Raw genomic sequence first — 19,817 nt, forward strand, 5'->3', positions numbered from 1 at the left:
CTGTGTGTGGTGTGATGGATGGACTAAAATCATGTGTTCTGTGTGTGTGGATAGATGGGCTAGCATCATGTGTTCTGTGTGTGTGGATAGATGGGCTAGCATCATGTGTTCTGTGTGTGGTTTGATGGATGGGCTAGCATCAAATCAAATCAAATCAAATCAAATTTTATTAGTCACATACACATGGTTAGCAGATGTTAATGCGAGTGTAGCGAAATGCTTGTGCTTCTAGTTCCGACAATGCAGTAATAACCAACAAGTAATCTAACCTAACAATTCCACAACTACTACCTTATACACACACAAGTGTAAAGGGATAAAGAATATGTACATAAAGATATATGAATGAGTGGTGGTACAGAACGGCATAGGCAAGATGCAGTAGATGGTATAGAGTACGGTATATACATATGAGATGAGTACTGTAGGGTATGTAAACATAAAGTGGCATAGTTTAAAGTGGCTAGTGGTACATGTATTACATAAAGATGGCAAGATGCAGTAGATGATATACAGTATATACATATGAGATGGGTAATGTAGGGTATGTAAACATTATATTAAGTGGCATTGTTTAAAGTGGCTAGTGGTACATTTTTACATAATTTCCATCAATTCCCATTTTTAAAGTGGCTGGAGTTGAGTCAGTATGTTGGCAGCGGCCGCTAAATGTTAGTGGTGGCTGTTTAACAGTCTGATGGCCTTGAGATAGAAGCTGTTTTTCAGTCTCTCGGTCCCTGCTTTGATGCACCTGTACTGACCTCGCCTTCTGGATGATAGCGGGGTGAACAGGCAGTGGCTTGGGTGGTTGTTGTCCTTGATGATCTTTATGGCCTTCCTGTGACATCGGGTGGTGTAGGTGTCCTGGAGGGCAGGTAGTTTGCCCCCGGTGATGCGTTCTGCAGACCTCACTACCCTCTGGAGAGCCTTACGGTTGTGGGCGGAGCAGTTGCCGTACCAGGCGGTGATACAGCCCGACAGGATGCTCTCGATTGTGCATCTGTAGAAGTTTGTGAGTGCTTTTGGTGACAAGCCGAATTTCTTCAGCCTCCTGAGGTTGAAGAGGCGCTGCTGCGCCTTCTTCACGACGCTGTCTGTGTGGGTGGACCAATTCAGTTTGTCCGTGATGTGTACACCGAGGAACTTAAAACTTTCCACCTTCTCCACTACTGACCCGTCGATGTGGATAGGGGGGTGCTCCCTCTGCTGTTTCCTGAAGTCCACAATCATCTCCTTTGTTTTGTTGACGTTGAGTGTGAGGTTATTTTCCTGACACCACACTCCGAGGGCCCTCACCTCCTCCCTGTAGGCCGTCTCGTCGTTGTTGGTAATCAAGCCTACCACTGTAGTGTCATCCGCAAACTTGATGATTGAGTTGGAGGCGTGCATGGCCACGCAGTCGTGGGTGAACAGGGAGTACAGGAGAGGGCTCAGAACGCACCCTTGTGGGGCCCCAGTGTTGAGGATCAGCGGGGTGGAGATGTTGTTACCTACCCTCACCACCTGGGGGCGGCCCGTCAGGAAGTCCAGGACCCAGTTGCACAGGGCGGGGTCGAGACCCAGGGTCTCGAGCTTGATGACGAGTTTGGAGGGTACTATGGTGTTAAATGCTGAGCTGTAATCGATGAACAGCATTCTCACATGGGTATTCCTCTTGTCCAGATGGGTTAGGGCAGTGTGCAGTGTGGTTGCGATTGCGTCGTCTGTGGACCTATTGGGTCGGTAAGCAAATTGGAGTGGGTCTAGGGTGTCCGGTAGGGTGGAGGTGATATGGTCCTTGACTAGTCTCTCAAAGCACTTCATGATGACGGAAGTGAGTGCTACGGGGCGGTAGTCGTTTAGCTCAGTTACCTTAGCTTTCTTGGGAACAGGAACAATGGTGGCCCTCTTGAAGCATGTGGGAACAGCAGACTGGGATAAGGATTGATTGAATATGTCCGTAAACACACCAGCCAGCTGGTCTGCGCATGCTCTGAGGACGCGGCTGGGAATGCCGTCTGGGCCTGCAGCCTTGCGAGGGTTAACACGTTTAAATGTTTTACTCACCTCGGCTGCAGTGAAGGAGAGCCCGCAGGTTTTGGTAGGGGGCCGTGTCAGTGGCACTGTATTGTCCTCAAAGCGGGCAAAAAAGTTGTTTAGCCTGTCTGGGAGCAAGACATCCTGGTCCGCGACGGGGCTGGTTTTCTTTTTGTAATCCGTGATTGACTGTAGACCCTGCCACATACCTCTTGTGTCTGAGCTGTTGAATTGCGACTCGATTTTGTCTCTGTACTGGGACTTAGCCTGTTTGATTGCCTTGCGGAGAGAATAGCTACACTGTTTGTATTCGGTCATGCTTCCGGTCACCTTGCCCTGGTTAAAAGCAGTGGTTCGCGCTTTCAGTTTCACGCGAATGCTGCCGTCAATCCACGGTTTCTGGTTTGGGAATGTTTTAATCGTTGCTGTGGGTACGACATCGTCAATGCACTTCCTAATGAACTCGCTCACCGAATCAGCATATTCGTCAATATTGTTGTTGGACGCAATGCGGAACATATTCCAATCCGCGTGATCGAAGCAGTCTTGAAGCGTGGAATCAGATTGGTCGGACCAGCGTTGAACAGACCTGAGCGCGGGAGCTTGTTGTTTTAGTTCCTGTTTGTAGGCTGGAATCAACAAAATGGAGTCGTGGTCAGCTTTTCCGAAAGGGGGGCGGGGGAGGGCCTTATATGCGTCGCGGAAATTAGTATAACAATGATCTAGGGTTTTTCCAGCCCTGGTAGCACAATCGATATGCTGATAGAATTTAGGGAGTTTTGTTTTTAGATTAGCCTTGTTAAAATCCCCAGCTACGATGAATGCAGCCTCAGGGTGTGTGGTTTCCAGTTTACAAAGAGTCAGATAAAGTTCGTTCAGGGCCATCGATGTGTCTGCTTGGGGGGGAATATATACGGCTGTGATTATGATTGAAGAGAATTCCCTTGGTAGATAATGCGGTCGACATTTTATTGTGAGGAGTTCTAGATCAGGTGAACAGAATGACTTGAGTTCCTGTGTGTTGTTATGATGATCACACCACGTCTCGTTAATCATAAGGCATACCCCCCCGCCCCTCTTCTTACCAGAAAGATGTTTGTTTCTGTCGGCGCGATGCATGAAGAAACCAGCTGGCTGCACCGACTCCGTTAGCGTCTCTTGAGTTAGCCATGTTTCCGTGAAGCAGAGCACGTTGCAATCCCTGATGTCTCTCTGGAATGCTACCCGTGCTCGGATTTCATCAACCTTATTGTCAAGAGACTGGACATTGGCGAGTAGTATGCTAGGGAGTGGAGCGCGATGTGCCCGTCTCCGAAGCCTGGCCAGGAGACCGCCTCGTTTGCCCCTTTTACGGCGTCGCACAGGGTCGCCGGCTGGGATCAGATCCATTGTATTGGGTGGAAGGCAAAACACTGGATCCGTTTCGGGAAAGTCATATTCCTGGTAGGAACGATGATGAGTTGACGTTAATCGTATATTCAGTAGTTCCTCCCGACTGTATGTAATGAAACCTAAGATTACCTGGGGTACCGATGTAAGAAATAACACATAAAAAAACAAAATACTGCATATTTTCCAAGGAACGCGAAGCGAGGCGGCCATCTCGTTTCGGCGCCGGATGTTGTCTCTGGATCATGTGTTCTGTTTTTGTGGATTGATGGGCTAGCATCATGTGTTCTGTGTGTGGTGTGATGGATGGGCTAGCATCATGTGTTCTGTGTGTGGTGTGATGAATGGGTAGCATCATGTGTTCTGTGTGTGTAGATGGATGGGGTAGCATCATGTGTTTTGTATTTGGATCGATGAATGGGTAGCATCATGTGTTCTGTGTGTGGATTGATGGATGGGCTAGCATCATGTGTTCTGTGTGTGGTGTGATGGATGGGCTAGCATCATGTGTTCTGTGTGTGGTGTGATGGATGGGGTAGCATCATGTGTTTTGTGTTTGGATCGATGGATGGGCTAGCATCATGTGTTCTGTGTGTGGATTGATGGATGGGGTAGCATCATGTGTTTTGTGTTTGGATCGATGGATGGGCTAGCATCATGTGTTTTGTGTTTGGATCGATGGATGGGCTAGCATCATGTGTTCTGTGTTTGGATCGATGGATGGGCTAGCATCATGTGTTTTGTGTTTGGATCGATGGATGGGCTAGCATCATGTGTTCTGTGTGTGGATTGATGGATGGGGTAGCATCATGTGTTTTGTGTTTGGATCGATGGATGGGCTAGCATCATGTGTTTTGTGTTTGGATTGATGGATGGGCTAGCATCATGTGTTCTGTGTGTGGATTGATGGATGGCGTAGCAGGACTGATGGCTGTAACACAGATAGTCCCCATACCTTTTTACCACAGACTGTTCACCAGGATCTGAGGACAGGACACAGACATTTCAGTGGGAGACTGTTGAGGCTTAGGGTTAGGATAGATCCAGTTACAAGCCTGGATTTATCCTAACCCTATATAGACCTTCTCTGGTTAGGATACTCACGTGACTTCTCCTCCTTAATCAGAACATCCTGGACCTGAAGGTCCTCCTGCTTGTCAGATACACATACTGACAGCACCATGGATTTCTGGTCAGGGCTTTTACGCACTAAAAATATCTGTGGGTACACAAAGTAATGCTTTAAATATCTATTATCATACAACAAATATACATGAGGAAATCTTTCAAAGATGGCTGCCCCTACATGTGTTTTGTAAGTATTTTTGATGAGTATGTGACCAATGAATGAGTGTGTAAACGATTTGTACAGCTACATCACAGCTGTTCGGCTGCAGAACAGTCGACCACAGATACATCATGTGCCTATGTGTTTGTGTAAAGAACATGTTAGTAACTCTCACCCCAGGGATTTCTTTCTTCAGTATGAGTGTGGTCCTCTCCTGGGCCATACCCAGCTGCAACCACACCGGGCAAGTTTTGATCAGTTTTTCCAGGATACTGATGCTAGGTCGTGGGGCTGTGGCTTGGGTTGGAGATGGGGCTGGTGATGAGGCCGAAGCTGGGGCGGGCTTTGGAGCTAGAGGGACTAGTGGGGAGGGTAGAGGGGGGGAGGAGGACTTCATGGATAGAAGTGGGGGTCTGGGGAGAGCTGGAGAGGAGGGTTTGGCTATCGAGTGAGGGTGAGATACGGGGGGTCTCGGCTGGGGTGGACCAGAGAGTTTTCGACGTGCTGAGGGTCTAGGAAGAGGGGGTGAGGAGATCTTTGAGAAAGGAGGAACACGGGGAGACGGAGGTACAGAGGGTTTTGAGAGAGGAGGAATGGGGGGAGTGGACAGAGGGGGTTTTGCTATAGGAGGTACGTGGGGAGAAGAGATAGGAAGTGAGGAGGGTTTTGAGATGGGAGCTACAGTGGGAGCAGAGATGAGCATAGATGAGGGCTTTGGGACCGGCTGAGATGAAGGTGCTGGTAGGGTTAGTTCTGAAGAGGAGAGCTCTGGGACTAAAGAGGACATATGTAAGGGGAGGGGAGGAGCAGAGACATCCAGGATGTCAGGAAGGGGGAGTGTAGAGGGCTCTGAGACTTGAGGGGGTACTGGTGTGGGGAGGGGAGGAGTAGATGTCTCTGGGACATCAGGTACCAGGGGTGTGGGGAGTGGGAGAGTTGAGGTCTCTAAGACTTGAGGGGGTAGTGATGTGACAAGGGTGGAAGTAGAGATGTCCGGGACATCGAGGACTAGGGTTCTGGATAAGGGGGGAGTACATTCCTTAGGGACAGCGGCATTGGGGACATCAGTTGTGTCAGTGGCATCAATGGCCAAGTCAATTTGAGAAGGGAGTGGTTCAGAAGCTGAATGAAGGGGCGGTGTGGGTGAGGAGGGTGAGGAGGGTATGAGGGGTGAAGGGAGGAGGGGGGGGGAGTCCAGGTAGACAGGTGGAGTTGGGTCAGTTGGGTCAGGGGGAGTTGGGTCAGGGGGTGGGGAGGGTTTGGAAGGGAGAGTCGGAGGAGCCATCAGGGGTGGTCCTGAGGAGAGGGCAGGTCTGGGAGGGGGGAATAGTGCTGTTGATCCTGAAGATAAGGTAGGGGTGAGGGGGGTTCTAGGTGGGGAGCGAGGCTCAGCATTCACCCTATGGAGAGAGACGAGAGATATGAGAGAAAGATAGGAAAGAGAGAGAGAAAGACTTAAATAATGTTGTTCGAAGTCCAGCTGCCAGGATCACAAATATAAATTCCATCTAGACACAGTTGCCCTGGAGCAGGTATTCCCAAACTGAGGCACGCACAATGCTATCGGGGGTACACCAAATAAAAATGTGATTCACATTTTTTTCAATTTAAGAAAATATTTTCAAACAGTACATTTATATTTTCCAACGGGGCGATACATTGGGTGAGGTTTTTTTCTCACCTGAGTAGCCTCAGTTCACTGCCAAAAATAAAATTAAACCATCTAGTGTTCAGCGAAATAACAACACAATGTTAAATACAGGTAGCCTTGTCAAATAATTAACATCCAATCACATTAACCTTTACTCTCTCGCGGGAAACCTTCACTCTTGCGCAGACATTTAGAAAAGAAACATGACAATTTGAAAAATAAGCCACGGGAGTTTTTTGAGCGAGAATAAAGACAACTTTCGAGTATAAGACATGTATAAAAGCAACAGATACCATTAATAAGAAGGGGCTAGAAGCGTCTTATAAGGTGAGCTACCAAGTGGCTAGGACAGGCAAGCCCCATACTATTGTGGAGGACTTAATTCTTCCTGCTGCCGCGGATATGGCTGGGACAATGCTGGGGGGAAAGGCCCAAAAAAACTTTCCCGACAATTCCTTCATCAAACAACACTGTTTCACGACGCATCAGTGACATGGCAGGAGATGTTTTGAAACAATTACTGCTTCGCATACAAGCCAGTGATTTCTATGCGTTACAGCTGGATGAGTCAACAGACGTGGCAGGCCTGGCACAGCTCCTGGTATATGTCCGTTACGTTTATGGGGGGGTCAATTAAGGAAAACATCCTCTTCTGCAATCCACTGGAAGCCAGGACAGCATGAGAGGATATTTTTAAAGTACTGGACCGCTTTGTGACATCAAATGAACTTTGGTGGTCAAGATGTGTTGGTATCTGTACTGATGGTGCAAAAGCCATGACAGGGAGACATCGAGTTCGAGACCTGCAAACAGTTGCTCCCGACGCCACTTGAGTACACTGCAGCATCCACCAAGAGGCTCTTGCTGCCAAGGGAATGCCTGACAGCTTGAAAGACGTTTTGGACACTACAGTGAAAATGGTTAACTTTGTTAAAGTAAGGCCCCTGAACTCTCGTGTATTTTCTGCATTATGCAATGATATGGGCAGCGACCATGTAACACTTTTACAACATACAGAAGAGCGCTGTTTATCAAGGGGAAAAGTATTTACACGTTTTTAAAGTTAAAGTTTTCTTTACTGACCATCATTTTCACTTGTCTGACTGTTTGCATGATGACGAGTTTCTCACAAGACTGGCCTATCTGGGTGATGTTTTTTCTCGCCTGAATGATATGAATCTAGGATTTCAGGGACTCTCCAACTATATTCATTGTGCTGGACAAAATTGAGGCTATGATTAAGAAGTTGGAGCTCTTCTCTGTCTGCATTAACAAGGACAACACACAGGTCTTTCCATCATTGTATGATTGTTTGTGTGCAAATTAACTCAAGCTTACGGACAATGTCAAATGTGATATAGCGAAGCACCTGAGTGAGTTGGGTGCGCAATTACGCAGGTACTTTCCCGAAACGGATGACACAAACAACTGGATTCGTTATCCCTTTCATGCCCTGCCTCCAGTCTAGCTACCGATATCTGAACAAGAGCCTCATCGAAAATTTTATTTAATCAGAAGCCACTGCCAGATTTCTGGATTGGGCTGCGCTCAGAGTTTCTTGCCTTGGCAAATCACGCTGTTAAGACACTGATGCCCATTGCAACCAAGTACCTATGTGAGAGTGGATTCTCGGCCCTCACTAGCATGAAAACTAAATAGAGGCACAGACTGTGTTTGGAAAATGATTTAAGACTGAGACTTTCTCCAATACAACCCAACATTGCAGAGTTATGTGCATCCTTTCAAGCACACCCTTCTCATTAACCTGTGGTGAGTATTTCCCAATCTTTGATGAACAAATAAGGTTTTATATGTAAGATGGCTAAATAAAGAGCAAAATTATTGATTGTTATTTTATTACATTTTGTGCCCTTTGTCACTTCCCACGAGCCGGGTTATGAGAAAAACTCACACTCATTATTATGTTTAATACATGTATTGTATAGTGTGTGTGGCAGGCTTACAATGATGGCAAAAAACAACATTTGAGAGTGCCCTGACCCTGGTGCTAGAGGGGGTATGCAGCTGGAGGTTGAATGTTTTAAGGGGTACGGGAAGCTGTGAACGATCTGAGAGACAAGGCAAGGACCTTCTATACCATCAAAAGGAACATAACATTTGACATACCAATTAGGATCTGGCTAAAAATACTTGAATCATTTATAGAACTCATTGCCCTTTATGGTTGTGAGGTCTGGGGTCTGCTCATCAACCAACAATTCACAAAATGGGAAAACAATAAATTGAGACTCTGCATGCAGAATTCTGCTAAAATATCCTCTGTGTACAATGTAAAACACCAAATAATGCATGCAGAGCAGAATTAGGCCGATACCCACTAATTATAAAAATCCAGAAAAAAGCCGTTAAATTCTACAATCACCTAAAAGAAAAAGATTCCCAAACCTTCCATAACAAAGCCGTCACCTACAGAGAGATGAACCTGGAGAAGAGTCCCCTAAGCAAGCTGGTCCTGGGGCTCTGTTCACAAACACAAACAGACCCCACAGAGCCCCAGGACAGCAACACAATTAGACCAAACCAAATCATTAGAAAACAAAAAGATAATTACTTGACATATTGGAAAGAAATAACAAAAAAAACGGAGCAAACTAGCATGATATTTGACCCTAAACAGAGAGTACACACCGGCAGAATAGTGGCACAGTGGCACCACTGTGACTGACCCAAAATTATGGAAAGCTTTGACTATGTACAGATTGAGTGAGCATGGCCTTGCTATTGAGAGAGGCTGCTATAGGCAGACCTGGCTCTCAAGAAAATACAAGCTATGTGCACACTGCACACAAAATGAGCTGCACTACCTAACCTTCGTCCAAATGTACGACCATGTTAGAGACACATATTTCCCTCAGATTATACAGACCCACAAAGAATTTGAAAACAAACCCTATTTTGATCAACTCCTATATCTACTGGGTGAAATACCACAGTGTGCCGTCACAGCAGAAATATTTCTGAGGAACAAACACAATTGAAAATACAACCCATATTTATGTTTATTTATTTTCTCTTTTGTACATCATTACAAAACTGTATATAGCCATAAAATGACATTTGAAATGTCTCTATTCCTTTGGAACTTTTGTGAGTATTATGTTTACTGTTTATTTTTGATTGTTTATTTCACTTGTTTTATCTATTTCACTTGCTTTGGCAATGTTAACATACGTTTCCCATGTCAATAAAGCCCTTTGAATTGAATTGAATTGAGAGAGAGACAGAGAGATAGAAAGAGGGATAGAGAAAGAGAGATAGAGAGAGACAGAGGGAGAGAGAGAGAGAGACAGAGAGGAAGAGACTGCTATTCTTTCTTATTGCAACATGAAATCACTATCAGTTAGCATGTGGGACATTCAGGGACTTAACTTATCAACCTTTGGACTGAAGAGTTTAGCACTGGAGTTCAACAAAAATCTAAAAGATGTTGATGTCATCATTCTGCAGGAGACATGGTGTAAGGCTGACATTGTCACTCACTGTCCCACAGGCTACAGAGAGGTAATTGTGCCATCACAGAAACACAGCTCTGTCAATAGAGGCAGAGACTCTGGAGGACTGATCATTTGGTACAAATCCAAACTACAAAATCGAATTGATCCCCTAAAAATGGGTAAATATCACATTTGGTTAAAACTGAAAAAATAACTGACAGAAAAAGAAAAAGATGTCTTCCTTTGCGCAATATATATCCCTCCCTCAGAAACCCCATATTACTCAGAGGAGATCTTCCTTCTTGAGGAAGAGATGTGCCAATTCCAGGCCCAGGGAAATGTGCTCATCTGTGGGGACACAAATGCGCGCACAGGAACACACTGATCTAACGACCACACGAGGGGACAGCTTTATTACAGGCCATACTGCTTCTAACTGTCTTCATCTCCCCCATAGAAACAACAGTGACAGCACTGTCAACAAAAACGGAAGGGATCTGTTGCAGCTCTGTAGAAGCCTGGGTCTGTACTTTGTCAATGGTAGGTTACGGGGGAACTCTTTGGGGAGATTCACCTACTGCTCACCTCTTGGCCACAGTACAGTAGACTATATGATTACAGACATTGACCCTTTCTCTCTCAGCTCATTCACTGTCAAGCCACTAACACCTCTGTCTGATCACAGCCATATTACGTTGTTCCTCAAAATAACATACATGGAAACAACCAGACATTCACAGCCCAGTAAGCTGTACAACATCAGACATTCACAGCCCAGTAAGCTGTACAACATCAGACATTCATACAGATGGGCCCAAAACAGCACAGAAGAATACACAATTGAAATTGATAAAAAACAAAACAAAAAAGATCACAGATGACAACTGGTTTGATGCAGATTGTAAAATGATAAGGGAAAAACTTAGAACACTATCCAACCAAAAGCACAGAGACCCAAATAATGGTGAATTACGCCTTCATTACTGTGAGACTTTAAAACTCTATAAACGTACACTCAGAACCAAAAAAGCACAGTACAACAGCAAGCAGCTGACACCTATTGAGGAGTCCATAAACACAAACAACTTCTGGCAAAATTGGGAAAAAAATCAAAAAAATCTTAAAGAGGAAATAGCAATACAAATCGGTGACATATGGACAACCCATTTTAAAACACTATACAACACCATTCAAATTGACAAAAACGCAGAACAACGCCAAATTCATGAGCAGTTGAATGGATTCGAAAAAGCTATAAAGGACAATCAAAATCCATTGGACTCCCCAATTACTGACCAGGAGCTCTATAAGAAACTTCAGGCCCTCAAATTTAAAAAAGCATGCGGACCTGATGGCATCCTAAATGAGATGCTCAAACTCACTAGTGCAGCATTAAAATTGGCAAGAAAAGAACAGAATTCTTTAACCAGGGGCGGGGCCTTTGCTTGCAATCTGAGCCCTGCACTCTTCAATATTTACATCAACGAATTGGCCACTATTCTAGAAAAATCCTCAGCCCCTGGTGTTAGTCTCCACAATTCAGAGGTTAAATGCCTAGTCTTCGCAGATGACCTATGCCTGCTGTCACCCACAGCACATGGCCTACAGCAGAGCCTGGACCTGCTACAGCAGTACTGCCAGACCTGGGCCCTGGCAGTAAACCCCAAAAAGACTAAAATAATGATTTTCCAGAGAAGATCCAGATCTCAGGGAATTAGACCAAAGTTCTCAATTGGTACAAAATATATAGAGTACTGCACACACTACAATTACTTAGGTTTAAAAATAAGCTCAACTGGACACCTTAATGAGGCAGTGAATGAACTGAGAGAGAAGGCACTCAGGGCATTCTATGCCATTAAAAAGCTAATTAAAATTGAAATACCTATTAACATTTGGCTAAACCTAATTGAATATGTAATTGAACCAATTGCACTTTATGGCAGCGAGGTGTGGGGTCCACTTGCAAAACAAGATTTCATCAAATGGGACAAACACCCCATTGAAACCCTGCATGCAGAGTTCTGTAAGATTCTCCTACATGTCCAGAGGAAAACTACAAACAATGCACGCATAGCAGAATTAGGCCAATATCCACTAATAATAAAAACTAAAAAAAGAGCAATTCAGTTTTGGAAACATCTAAAATACAGTGACCCTGTATTAATACAAAATACATTACCAAGCCCTGCAATGCCAAGAGCTGAGCAAAGAAAAGAGTCCCCTCATCCAGCTGGTCCTGGGGCTGAGTTCACAAACCTGTTCTACTAACACACTGAAGCCTCAGAACCAGAACATCCAATCAATCAGAATAAAACAAATTACAACACAGTCAAAACAAAACTACATTGCTTATTGGGAAAAACACAAACACAAAGCAAAATGCAGTGCTATCTGGCCCTTAATCGACAGTACACCGTGGCTAAATATTTGACCATAGTTACTGATCAAAACCTTAGAAAAACCTTGACAAAGTACAGGCTCAGTGAACACAGCCTTGCCATTGAGAAGGGTAGACACAGGAAAACCTGGCTCACTGTAGAGGAAAGGCTGTGCAACCACTGCACAACAGCAGAACCTGAGACAGAGCTGCATTTCCTGACAAAATGTGAAAAATATAAAACAATTAGAGTGTCATTTCCCCAAAATGTAAACCCTTAATTCAAGGTTTCAAAGACCTCTCTAATGAGAGTAGGCTACCCGTCCTGTTGGGGGAGGACGCAGAGAGCTGTGGGTTGGCAGCGCACTACATTGCTGCCTGCCATAAGTTGAGGGACAGTGTCTGACAGACCAATCAACCTGCACATGTACTCTACTGTATGCTTATTGTTATTGTTCAATGTATGGTTATTTTGACCCTTGGTTATTATTGTTACTTTTGTCCTGTTGACAATTTTGATTCTCATTATTTTTCATCTTGTAAATATCCAAAGTAAGCTTTGGCAAAATGCACATTGTTACGTCGTGCCAATAAAGCAAATTGAATTGAATTGAATTGAATTGAGAGAAAGAGAAAGAGGGATAGAGAAAGAGAGAGAGACAGAAAGAGAGAGAGAGAGACAGCGAGGAAGAGAGACAGAAAGAGAGAGAGAGACAGAGGGAGAGAGACAGAAAGAGAGAGAGACAGAGAGAGACAGAGAGGGAGAAGGGGAGAAAGAAAGAGCGCGAGAGAGAGAGGGAGAGAGATAAAGAAAAAGACAAAGAGACAGAGGGAGAGAAAGAAAGAAAGAGAGAGGGAGAGAGAGAGAGAGAGACAGTGAGGGAGAGAGAGAAAGAGAGAGAGACAGAGAGGGAGAGAGAGGAAGAGAGAGAGAGAGACAGAGAGGGAGAGAGACAGAGAGGGAGAGAGAGAGACAGAGAGAGAGAGAGAGAGAGAGAGAGAGAGAGAGAGAGAGAGAGAGAGAGAGAGAGAGAGAGAGAGAGAGAGAGAGAGAGATGGAGCGAGCGAGCGAGCGAGAGAGAGGGAGAGAGAGAGAGAGAGAGAGAGAGAGAGAGAGAGAGAGAGAGAGAGAGAGAGAGAGAGAGAGAGAGAGAGAGAGAGAGAGAGAGAGAGAGAGAGAGAGAGAGAGAGAGAGATTATTGTTACTATTTTTATTTTTATTTGCTTACAATTTGCTTTGGCAATATTGACACAATGTTTTTCATGCCAATAAAGCAGCTTGAATTTGAATTTGAATTTGAGAGAGGGGAAGAGAGAGAGAGATCATGAAAAATCTTGTAAACCATGACTCATGTGTAGGGCCATGTGTTTAGGATAATTATGCCACCTGACCTGGATTGTCACCTGACCTGGACCTCTATTTAAAGCCTTTTCAACAAACTGTCCATTTTTCTTTTTATGTCAGATGGACAGCACCATCCTCAGACAATTGATTTCATTTTGGTGGAGTTCTCAATTCTGGAAAAGGTTTAAAATGAAGGTAAAAATCGAGGTCATGTGACGTGACATCCCAAATCACAGGGCCCTCCATCATATATGCCGGTCTCATTCCTTTCCAGTTTGGAAGATTTTCCCCCATTCTCAGCAGATTCAGTTAATCTAGAAATCAATTTTCCTCCGAAGCTGCTTTCTCCTTGCTTTCATTTCTACCCAGTCCTGGCAGGGGGTTCTCAACCCAATTTTACATTTTCTGTGCAATAAAGCTTGGGGGTAAATGTATACTATTTACTCTGAAGACCAAGTCAATGGCCTCCCTGAGTTTGGAAGGTTGGGAGTTGGATCCGCGGCCGAGTCATACCAAAGACTGTGGGAACCTGGTGCATCCCTGTTTGGTACTCAGCAGTAGGGAGATAGATTGGGTCTAAGGCCCTGTGATAGATTAGCATCCAGGGGCTGTACTTATACACTGAGTATACTAAACAGTAAGAATACTTTCCTAATACTGAGTTGCACCCCCCCCCCCCCCCCCCCCCTTTGCCCTCAGAACAGCCTCAATTCGGCGGGGCAATGACAAGGTGTTGAAAGCATTCCACAGGGATACTGGCCCATGTTGACTCCAATGCTTCCCACAGTTGTGTCAAGTTGGCTGGATGTCCTTTGGGTGGTGGACCATTCTTGATACACACAGGGAACTGTTGAGCATTAAAAAAACAGCAGCGTTGCAGTTCTTGACACAAACCGGTGCGTCTGGCACCTACTACCATACTCCGTTAAAAGGCACTTACATACACAATCCATGTCTCAATTGTTTCAAGACTTAAAAATCCTTCTTTAACCTGTCTCCTCCCCTGCATCTACACTGATTGAAGTGGATTTAACAAGTGACATGAATAAGGGATCATAGCTTTCACCTGGATTCAACTGGTCATTCTATGTCATGGAAAAAGCAGGTGTTTTTAATGTTTGTATACTCAGTGTACATCAAGCTGACTCACGTCTCACTACAGAAACAGAAGATTGGCTCCTATGATCCATTCCGGCTCACACAAGCCATGGCTCGTGCAAGATTAACACTGTTTGCTTTGAAACTATCATCTTGCCAAGGGTGAGTTATCTTTGGCATAAGCTTGCAAAAGTTAGGATTGTTAAAAAAATAAAGAATACAATCAAAAAAGGTTGTTGAAGTAGAAGGCCTTATCTTTGATTTAGTGACCTTGAGCCCAGAGTTACACAGACTAAACTCCTGTCCATTTGTTTGTTTTTACGTACCAGACCCAACTGACCTTGTAGTACAGAGTTAGAGCCACAGAACTCATGGGCAATTCTATGCCAGTGGGAGAAGGAAATATTTTCGGGTATCTCAAATTGATCTGGAAATTCTCACATATAAACTTCATTAGGAGGAAGGATGTTGGACATGCCCGTACTCCATATGTTAGAGCACACTATAAGGAGTATAATGGCTCCAAGACGTTGTCTGTATCATGTACGGTTGACAGATCATAGGGTCTGACAGTATAATGACTCCAAGACGCTGTCTGTATCATGTACGGTTGACAGATCATAGGGTCTGACAGTATAATGACTCCAAGACGCTGTCTGTATCATGTACGGTTGACAGATCATAGGGTCTGACAGTATAATGGCTCCAAGACGTTGTCTGTATCATGTACGGTTGACAGATCATAGGGTCTGACAGTATAATGACTCCAAGACGCTGTCTGTATCATGTACGGTTGACAGATCATAGGGTCTGACAGTATAATGACTCCAAGACGCTGTCTGTATCATGTACGGTTGACAGATCATAGGGTCTGACAGTATAATGACTCCAAGACGCTGTCTGTATCATGTACGGTTGACAGATCATAGGGTCTGACAGTATAATGACTCCAAGACGCTGTCTGTATCATGTACGGTTGACAGATCATAGGGTCTGACAGTATAATGACTCCAAGACGTTGTCTGTATCATGTACGGTTGACAGATCATAGGGTCTGACAGTATAATGACTCCAAGACGCTGTCTGTATCATGTACGGTTGACAGATCATAGGGTCTGACAGTGTAATGACTCCAAGACGTTGTCTGTATCATGTACGGTTGACAGATCATAGGGTCTGACAGTATAATGGCTCCAAGACGTTGTCTGTATCATGTACGGTTGACAGATCATAGGGTCTGACAGTATAATGACTCCAAGACGCTGTCTGTATCATGTACGGTTGACAGATCATAGGGTCTGACAGTATAATGACTCCAAGACGCTGTCTGTATCATGTACGGTTGACAGATCATAGGGTCTGACAGTATAATGACTCCAAGACGCTGTCTGTATCATGTACGGTTGACAGATCATAGGGTCTGACAGTATAATGACTCCAAGACGCTGTCTGTATCATGTACGGTTGACAGATCATAGGGTCTGACAGTATAATGACTCCAAGACGTTGTCTGTATCATGTACGGTTGACAGATCATAGGGTCTGACAGTATAATGACTCCAAGACGCTGTCTGTATCATGTACGGTTGACAGATCATAGGGTCTGACAGTGTAATGACTCCAAGACGTTGTCTGTATCATGTACGGTTGACAGATCATAGGGTCTGACAGTATAATGACTCCAAGACGTTGTCTGTATCATGTACGGTTGACAGATCATAGGGTCTGACAGTATAATGACTCCAAGACGTTGTCTGTATCATGTACGGTTGACAGATCATAGGGTCTGACAGTATAATGACACCAAGATGTTGTCTGTATCATGTACGGTTGACAGATCATAGGGTCTGACAGTATAATGACACCAAGATGTTGTCTGTATCATGTACGGTTGACAGATCATAGGGTCTGACAGTATAATGACTCCAAGACGTTGTCTGTATCATGTACAGTTGACAGATCATAGGGTCTGACAGTATAATGACACCAAGACGTTGTCTGTATCATGTACGGTTGACAGATCATAGGGTCTGACAGTATAATGACTCCAAGACGCTGTCTGTATCATGTACGGTTGACAGATCATAGGGTCTGACAGTATAATGACTCCAAGACGTTGTCTGTATCATGTACGGTTGACAGATCATAGGGTCTGACAGTATAATGACTCCAAGACGCTGTCTGTATCATGTACGGTTGACAGATCATAGGGTCTGACAGTATAATGACTCCAAGACGCTGTCTGTATCATGTACGGTTGACAGATAATAGGGTCTGACAGTATAATGACTCCAAGACGCTGTCTGTATCATGTACGGTTGACAGATCATAGGGTCTGACAGTATAATGACTCCAAGACGTTGTCTGTATCATGTACGGTTGACAGATCATAGGGTCTGACAGTATAATGACTCCAACACGTTGTCTGTATCATGTACGGTTGACAGATCATAGGGTCTGACAGTTTAATGACTCCAAGACGCTGTCTGTATCATGTACGGTTGACAGATCATAGGGTCTGACAGTATAATGACTCCAAGACGTTGTCTGTATCATGTACGGTTGACAGATCATAGGGTCTGACAGTATAATGACTCCAAGACGCTGTCTGTATCATGTACGGTTGACAGATCATAGGGTCTGACAGTATAATGACTCCAAGACGCTGTCTGTATCATGTACGGTTGACAGATCATAGGGTCTGACAGTGTAATGACTCCAAGACGTTGTCTGTATCATGTACGGTTGACAGATCATAGGGTCTGACAGTATAATGGCTCCAAGACGTTGTCTGTATCATGTACGGTTGACAGATCATAGGGTCTGACAGTATAATGACTCCAAGACGTTGTCTGTATCATGTACGGTTGACAGATCATAGGGTCTGACAGTATAATGACTCCAAGACGCTGTCTGTATCATGTACGGTTGACAGATCATAGGGTCTGACAGTATAATGACTCCAAGACGCTGTCTGTATCATGTACGGTTGACAGATCATAGGGTCTGACAGTATAATGACTCCAAGACGCTGTCTGTATCATGTACGGTTCACAGATCATAGGGTCTGACAGTATAATGACTCCAAGACGCTGTCTGTATCATGTACGGTTGACAGATCATAGGGTCTGACAGTATAATGACTCCAAGACGCTGTCTGTATCATGTACGGTTGACAGATCATAGGGTCTGACAGTATAATGACTCCAAGACGCTGTCTGTATCATGTACGGTTCACAGATCATAGGGTCTGACAGTATAATGACTCCAAGACGTTGTCTGTATCATGTACGGTTGACAGATCATAGGGTCTGACAGTATAATGACTCCAACACGTTGTCTGTATCATGTACGGTTCACAGATCATAGGGTCTGACAGTATAATGGCTCCAAGACGTTGTCTGTATCATGTACGGTTGACAGATCATAGGGTCTGACAGTATAATGACTCCAACACGTTGTCTGTATCATGTACGGTTGACAGATCATAGGGTCTGACAGTATAATGGCTCCAAGACGTTGTCTGTATCATGTACGGTTGACAGATCATAGGGTCTTACAGGAGACACGTCTAAAAAGGACCTAAAATTTTCACTTTCATAAGGATTTTCTCACAAATGGTTTGTGATACAAATATAAAAACATGTAAAACATCCTTCCTCCCAGTTAAGTTTCTATGTGAGAATTGTCATAGCAATCTGAGATACAAAAACATTTTCTGCTACCGCTGGCGTGGACCAGTTAGAGGCTCTAAGCCCATTCTAGATATTATATTTCTATGGTTGGAACAGAGTTTGTTTCTTCATACCCAGTAGATGCTCCGGTCTCCTGAGAGAGAACAGCTGTTTTGATCATTCTGTCGTTCGGACTCCAAACTCTTTCCTAAAGTCCGTCTTCAAAGCAACCCCCTCCGTCAGTTACACACAACTCCACTGGAACGATCCATGTTGGTAGGCTGAGAACTCCTCCATGTCCTTGGATCCGTTCTCAATCTCCTTTTTCTATCTCACACTGTGTTCCTCTCTATCTTTATTTTTCACACTCTAGTTTTCTAAAAGTTTGGTGACAGAAAAAGTATTCTCTCTCTCTCTGACTCTTTCTTTCCCCCTCCCCTCTTTCTGTGTGTCTCTACTTCCTGTCTCTCTGAGCGGCGTTGCTTTCAGGAAGAGGTAGACCAGTGTGGTCAGCCTGCCGCCCTCCTCTCCTCCACTCCTCCCCCCTTCACACAGCTAGCCTTCAGGTCTGCCAGGAAGATCACAGATCTCCTAAAAAACAGTTCTAGATCTAGACCCTCCCTCTCTTTCTCCTCTTCTTGTCCCACTGCTCTTTCTCACACACACACTTGGTAGTTATTCTCTCTCTCTCTCTCTCTCTCTCTCTCTCTCTCTCTCTCTCTCTCTCTCTCTCTCTCTCTCTCTCTCTAACACACTTGGTAGTACTTCTCTCTCTCACTCACACTTGTTAGTTATTCTCTCTGTCTCTCTCTCTCTCTCTCTCAATTCAATTCAAGGGGCTTCATTGGCATGGGAAACATATGTTAACATTGCCAAAGCAAGTGAAGTAGATAATATACAAAAGTGAAATAAACAATACAAATGAACAGTAAACATTACACTCACAGAAGAGTTTAAAGAATAAAGACATTTCAAATGTAATATTATGTATATATACAGTGTTGTAACGATGTGCAAATGCTTAAAGTACAAAAGGGAAAATAAATAAACATAAATATGGGTTGTATTTACAATGGTGTTTGTTCTTCACTGGTTGCCCTTTTCTTGTGCAACAGGTCACAAATATTGCTGCTGTGATGGCACACTGTGGTATTTCACCCAGTAGATATGGGAGTTTATCAAAATCGGGTTTGTTTTTCGTATTCTTTGTGGGTCTGTGTAATCTGAGGGAAAGATGTGTCTCTAATATGGTCATACATTTGGCAGGAGGTTAGGAAGTGCAGCTCAGTTTCCACCTCATTTTGTGGGCAGTGTGAACATAGCTTGTCTTCTCTCCAGGTCTGCCTCCGGCGGCCTTTCTCAATAGCAAGGCTATGCTCACTGACTCTGTATATAGTCAAAGCTTTACTTAAGTTTGGGTCAGTCACAGTGGTCAGGTATTCTGCCACTGTGTACTCTCTGTTTAGAGCCAAATAGCATTCTAGTTTGCTCAGTTTTTTTGTTAATTCTTTCCAATGTGTC

At 44.3% G+C, this 19,817-nt stretch overlaps 1 protein-coding gene across 1 annotated transcript in view; it reads right to left on the reverse strand.

Annotated features, from left to right (window-relative positions):
- rin3 (Ras and Rab interactor 3) overlaps positions 1 to 18,918 on the reverse strand; it is a 36,740-nt gene extending 17,822 nt beyond the window's left edge. The window contains exons 1-3 of the mRNA XM_071382103.1: positions 18,431 to 18,918; positions 4,869 to 6,093; positions 4,510 to 4,624 (exon numbers count right to left, since the gene is read on the reverse strand). Of these exons, the coding sequence (XP_071238204.1) occupies positions 4,510 to 4,624; positions 4,869 to 6,093; positions 18,431 to 18,477 (1,387 nt within the window). The 5' untranslated portion in view covers positions 18,478 to 18,918. The remainder of the gene's footprint in view (positions 1 to 4,509; positions 4,625 to 4,868; positions 6,094 to 18,430) is intronic.
- Between the last annotated feature and the right edge of the window lie 899 nt (positions 18,919 to 19,817).

This window comes from Salvelinus alpinus, chromosome 34, assembly GCF_045679555.1.
Source record: "Salvelinus alpinus chromosome 34, SLU_Salpinus.1, whole genome shotgun sequence".
NCBI lineage: Eukaryota > Metazoa > Chordata > Actinopteri > Salmoniformes > Salmonidae > Salvelinus > Salvelinus alpinus.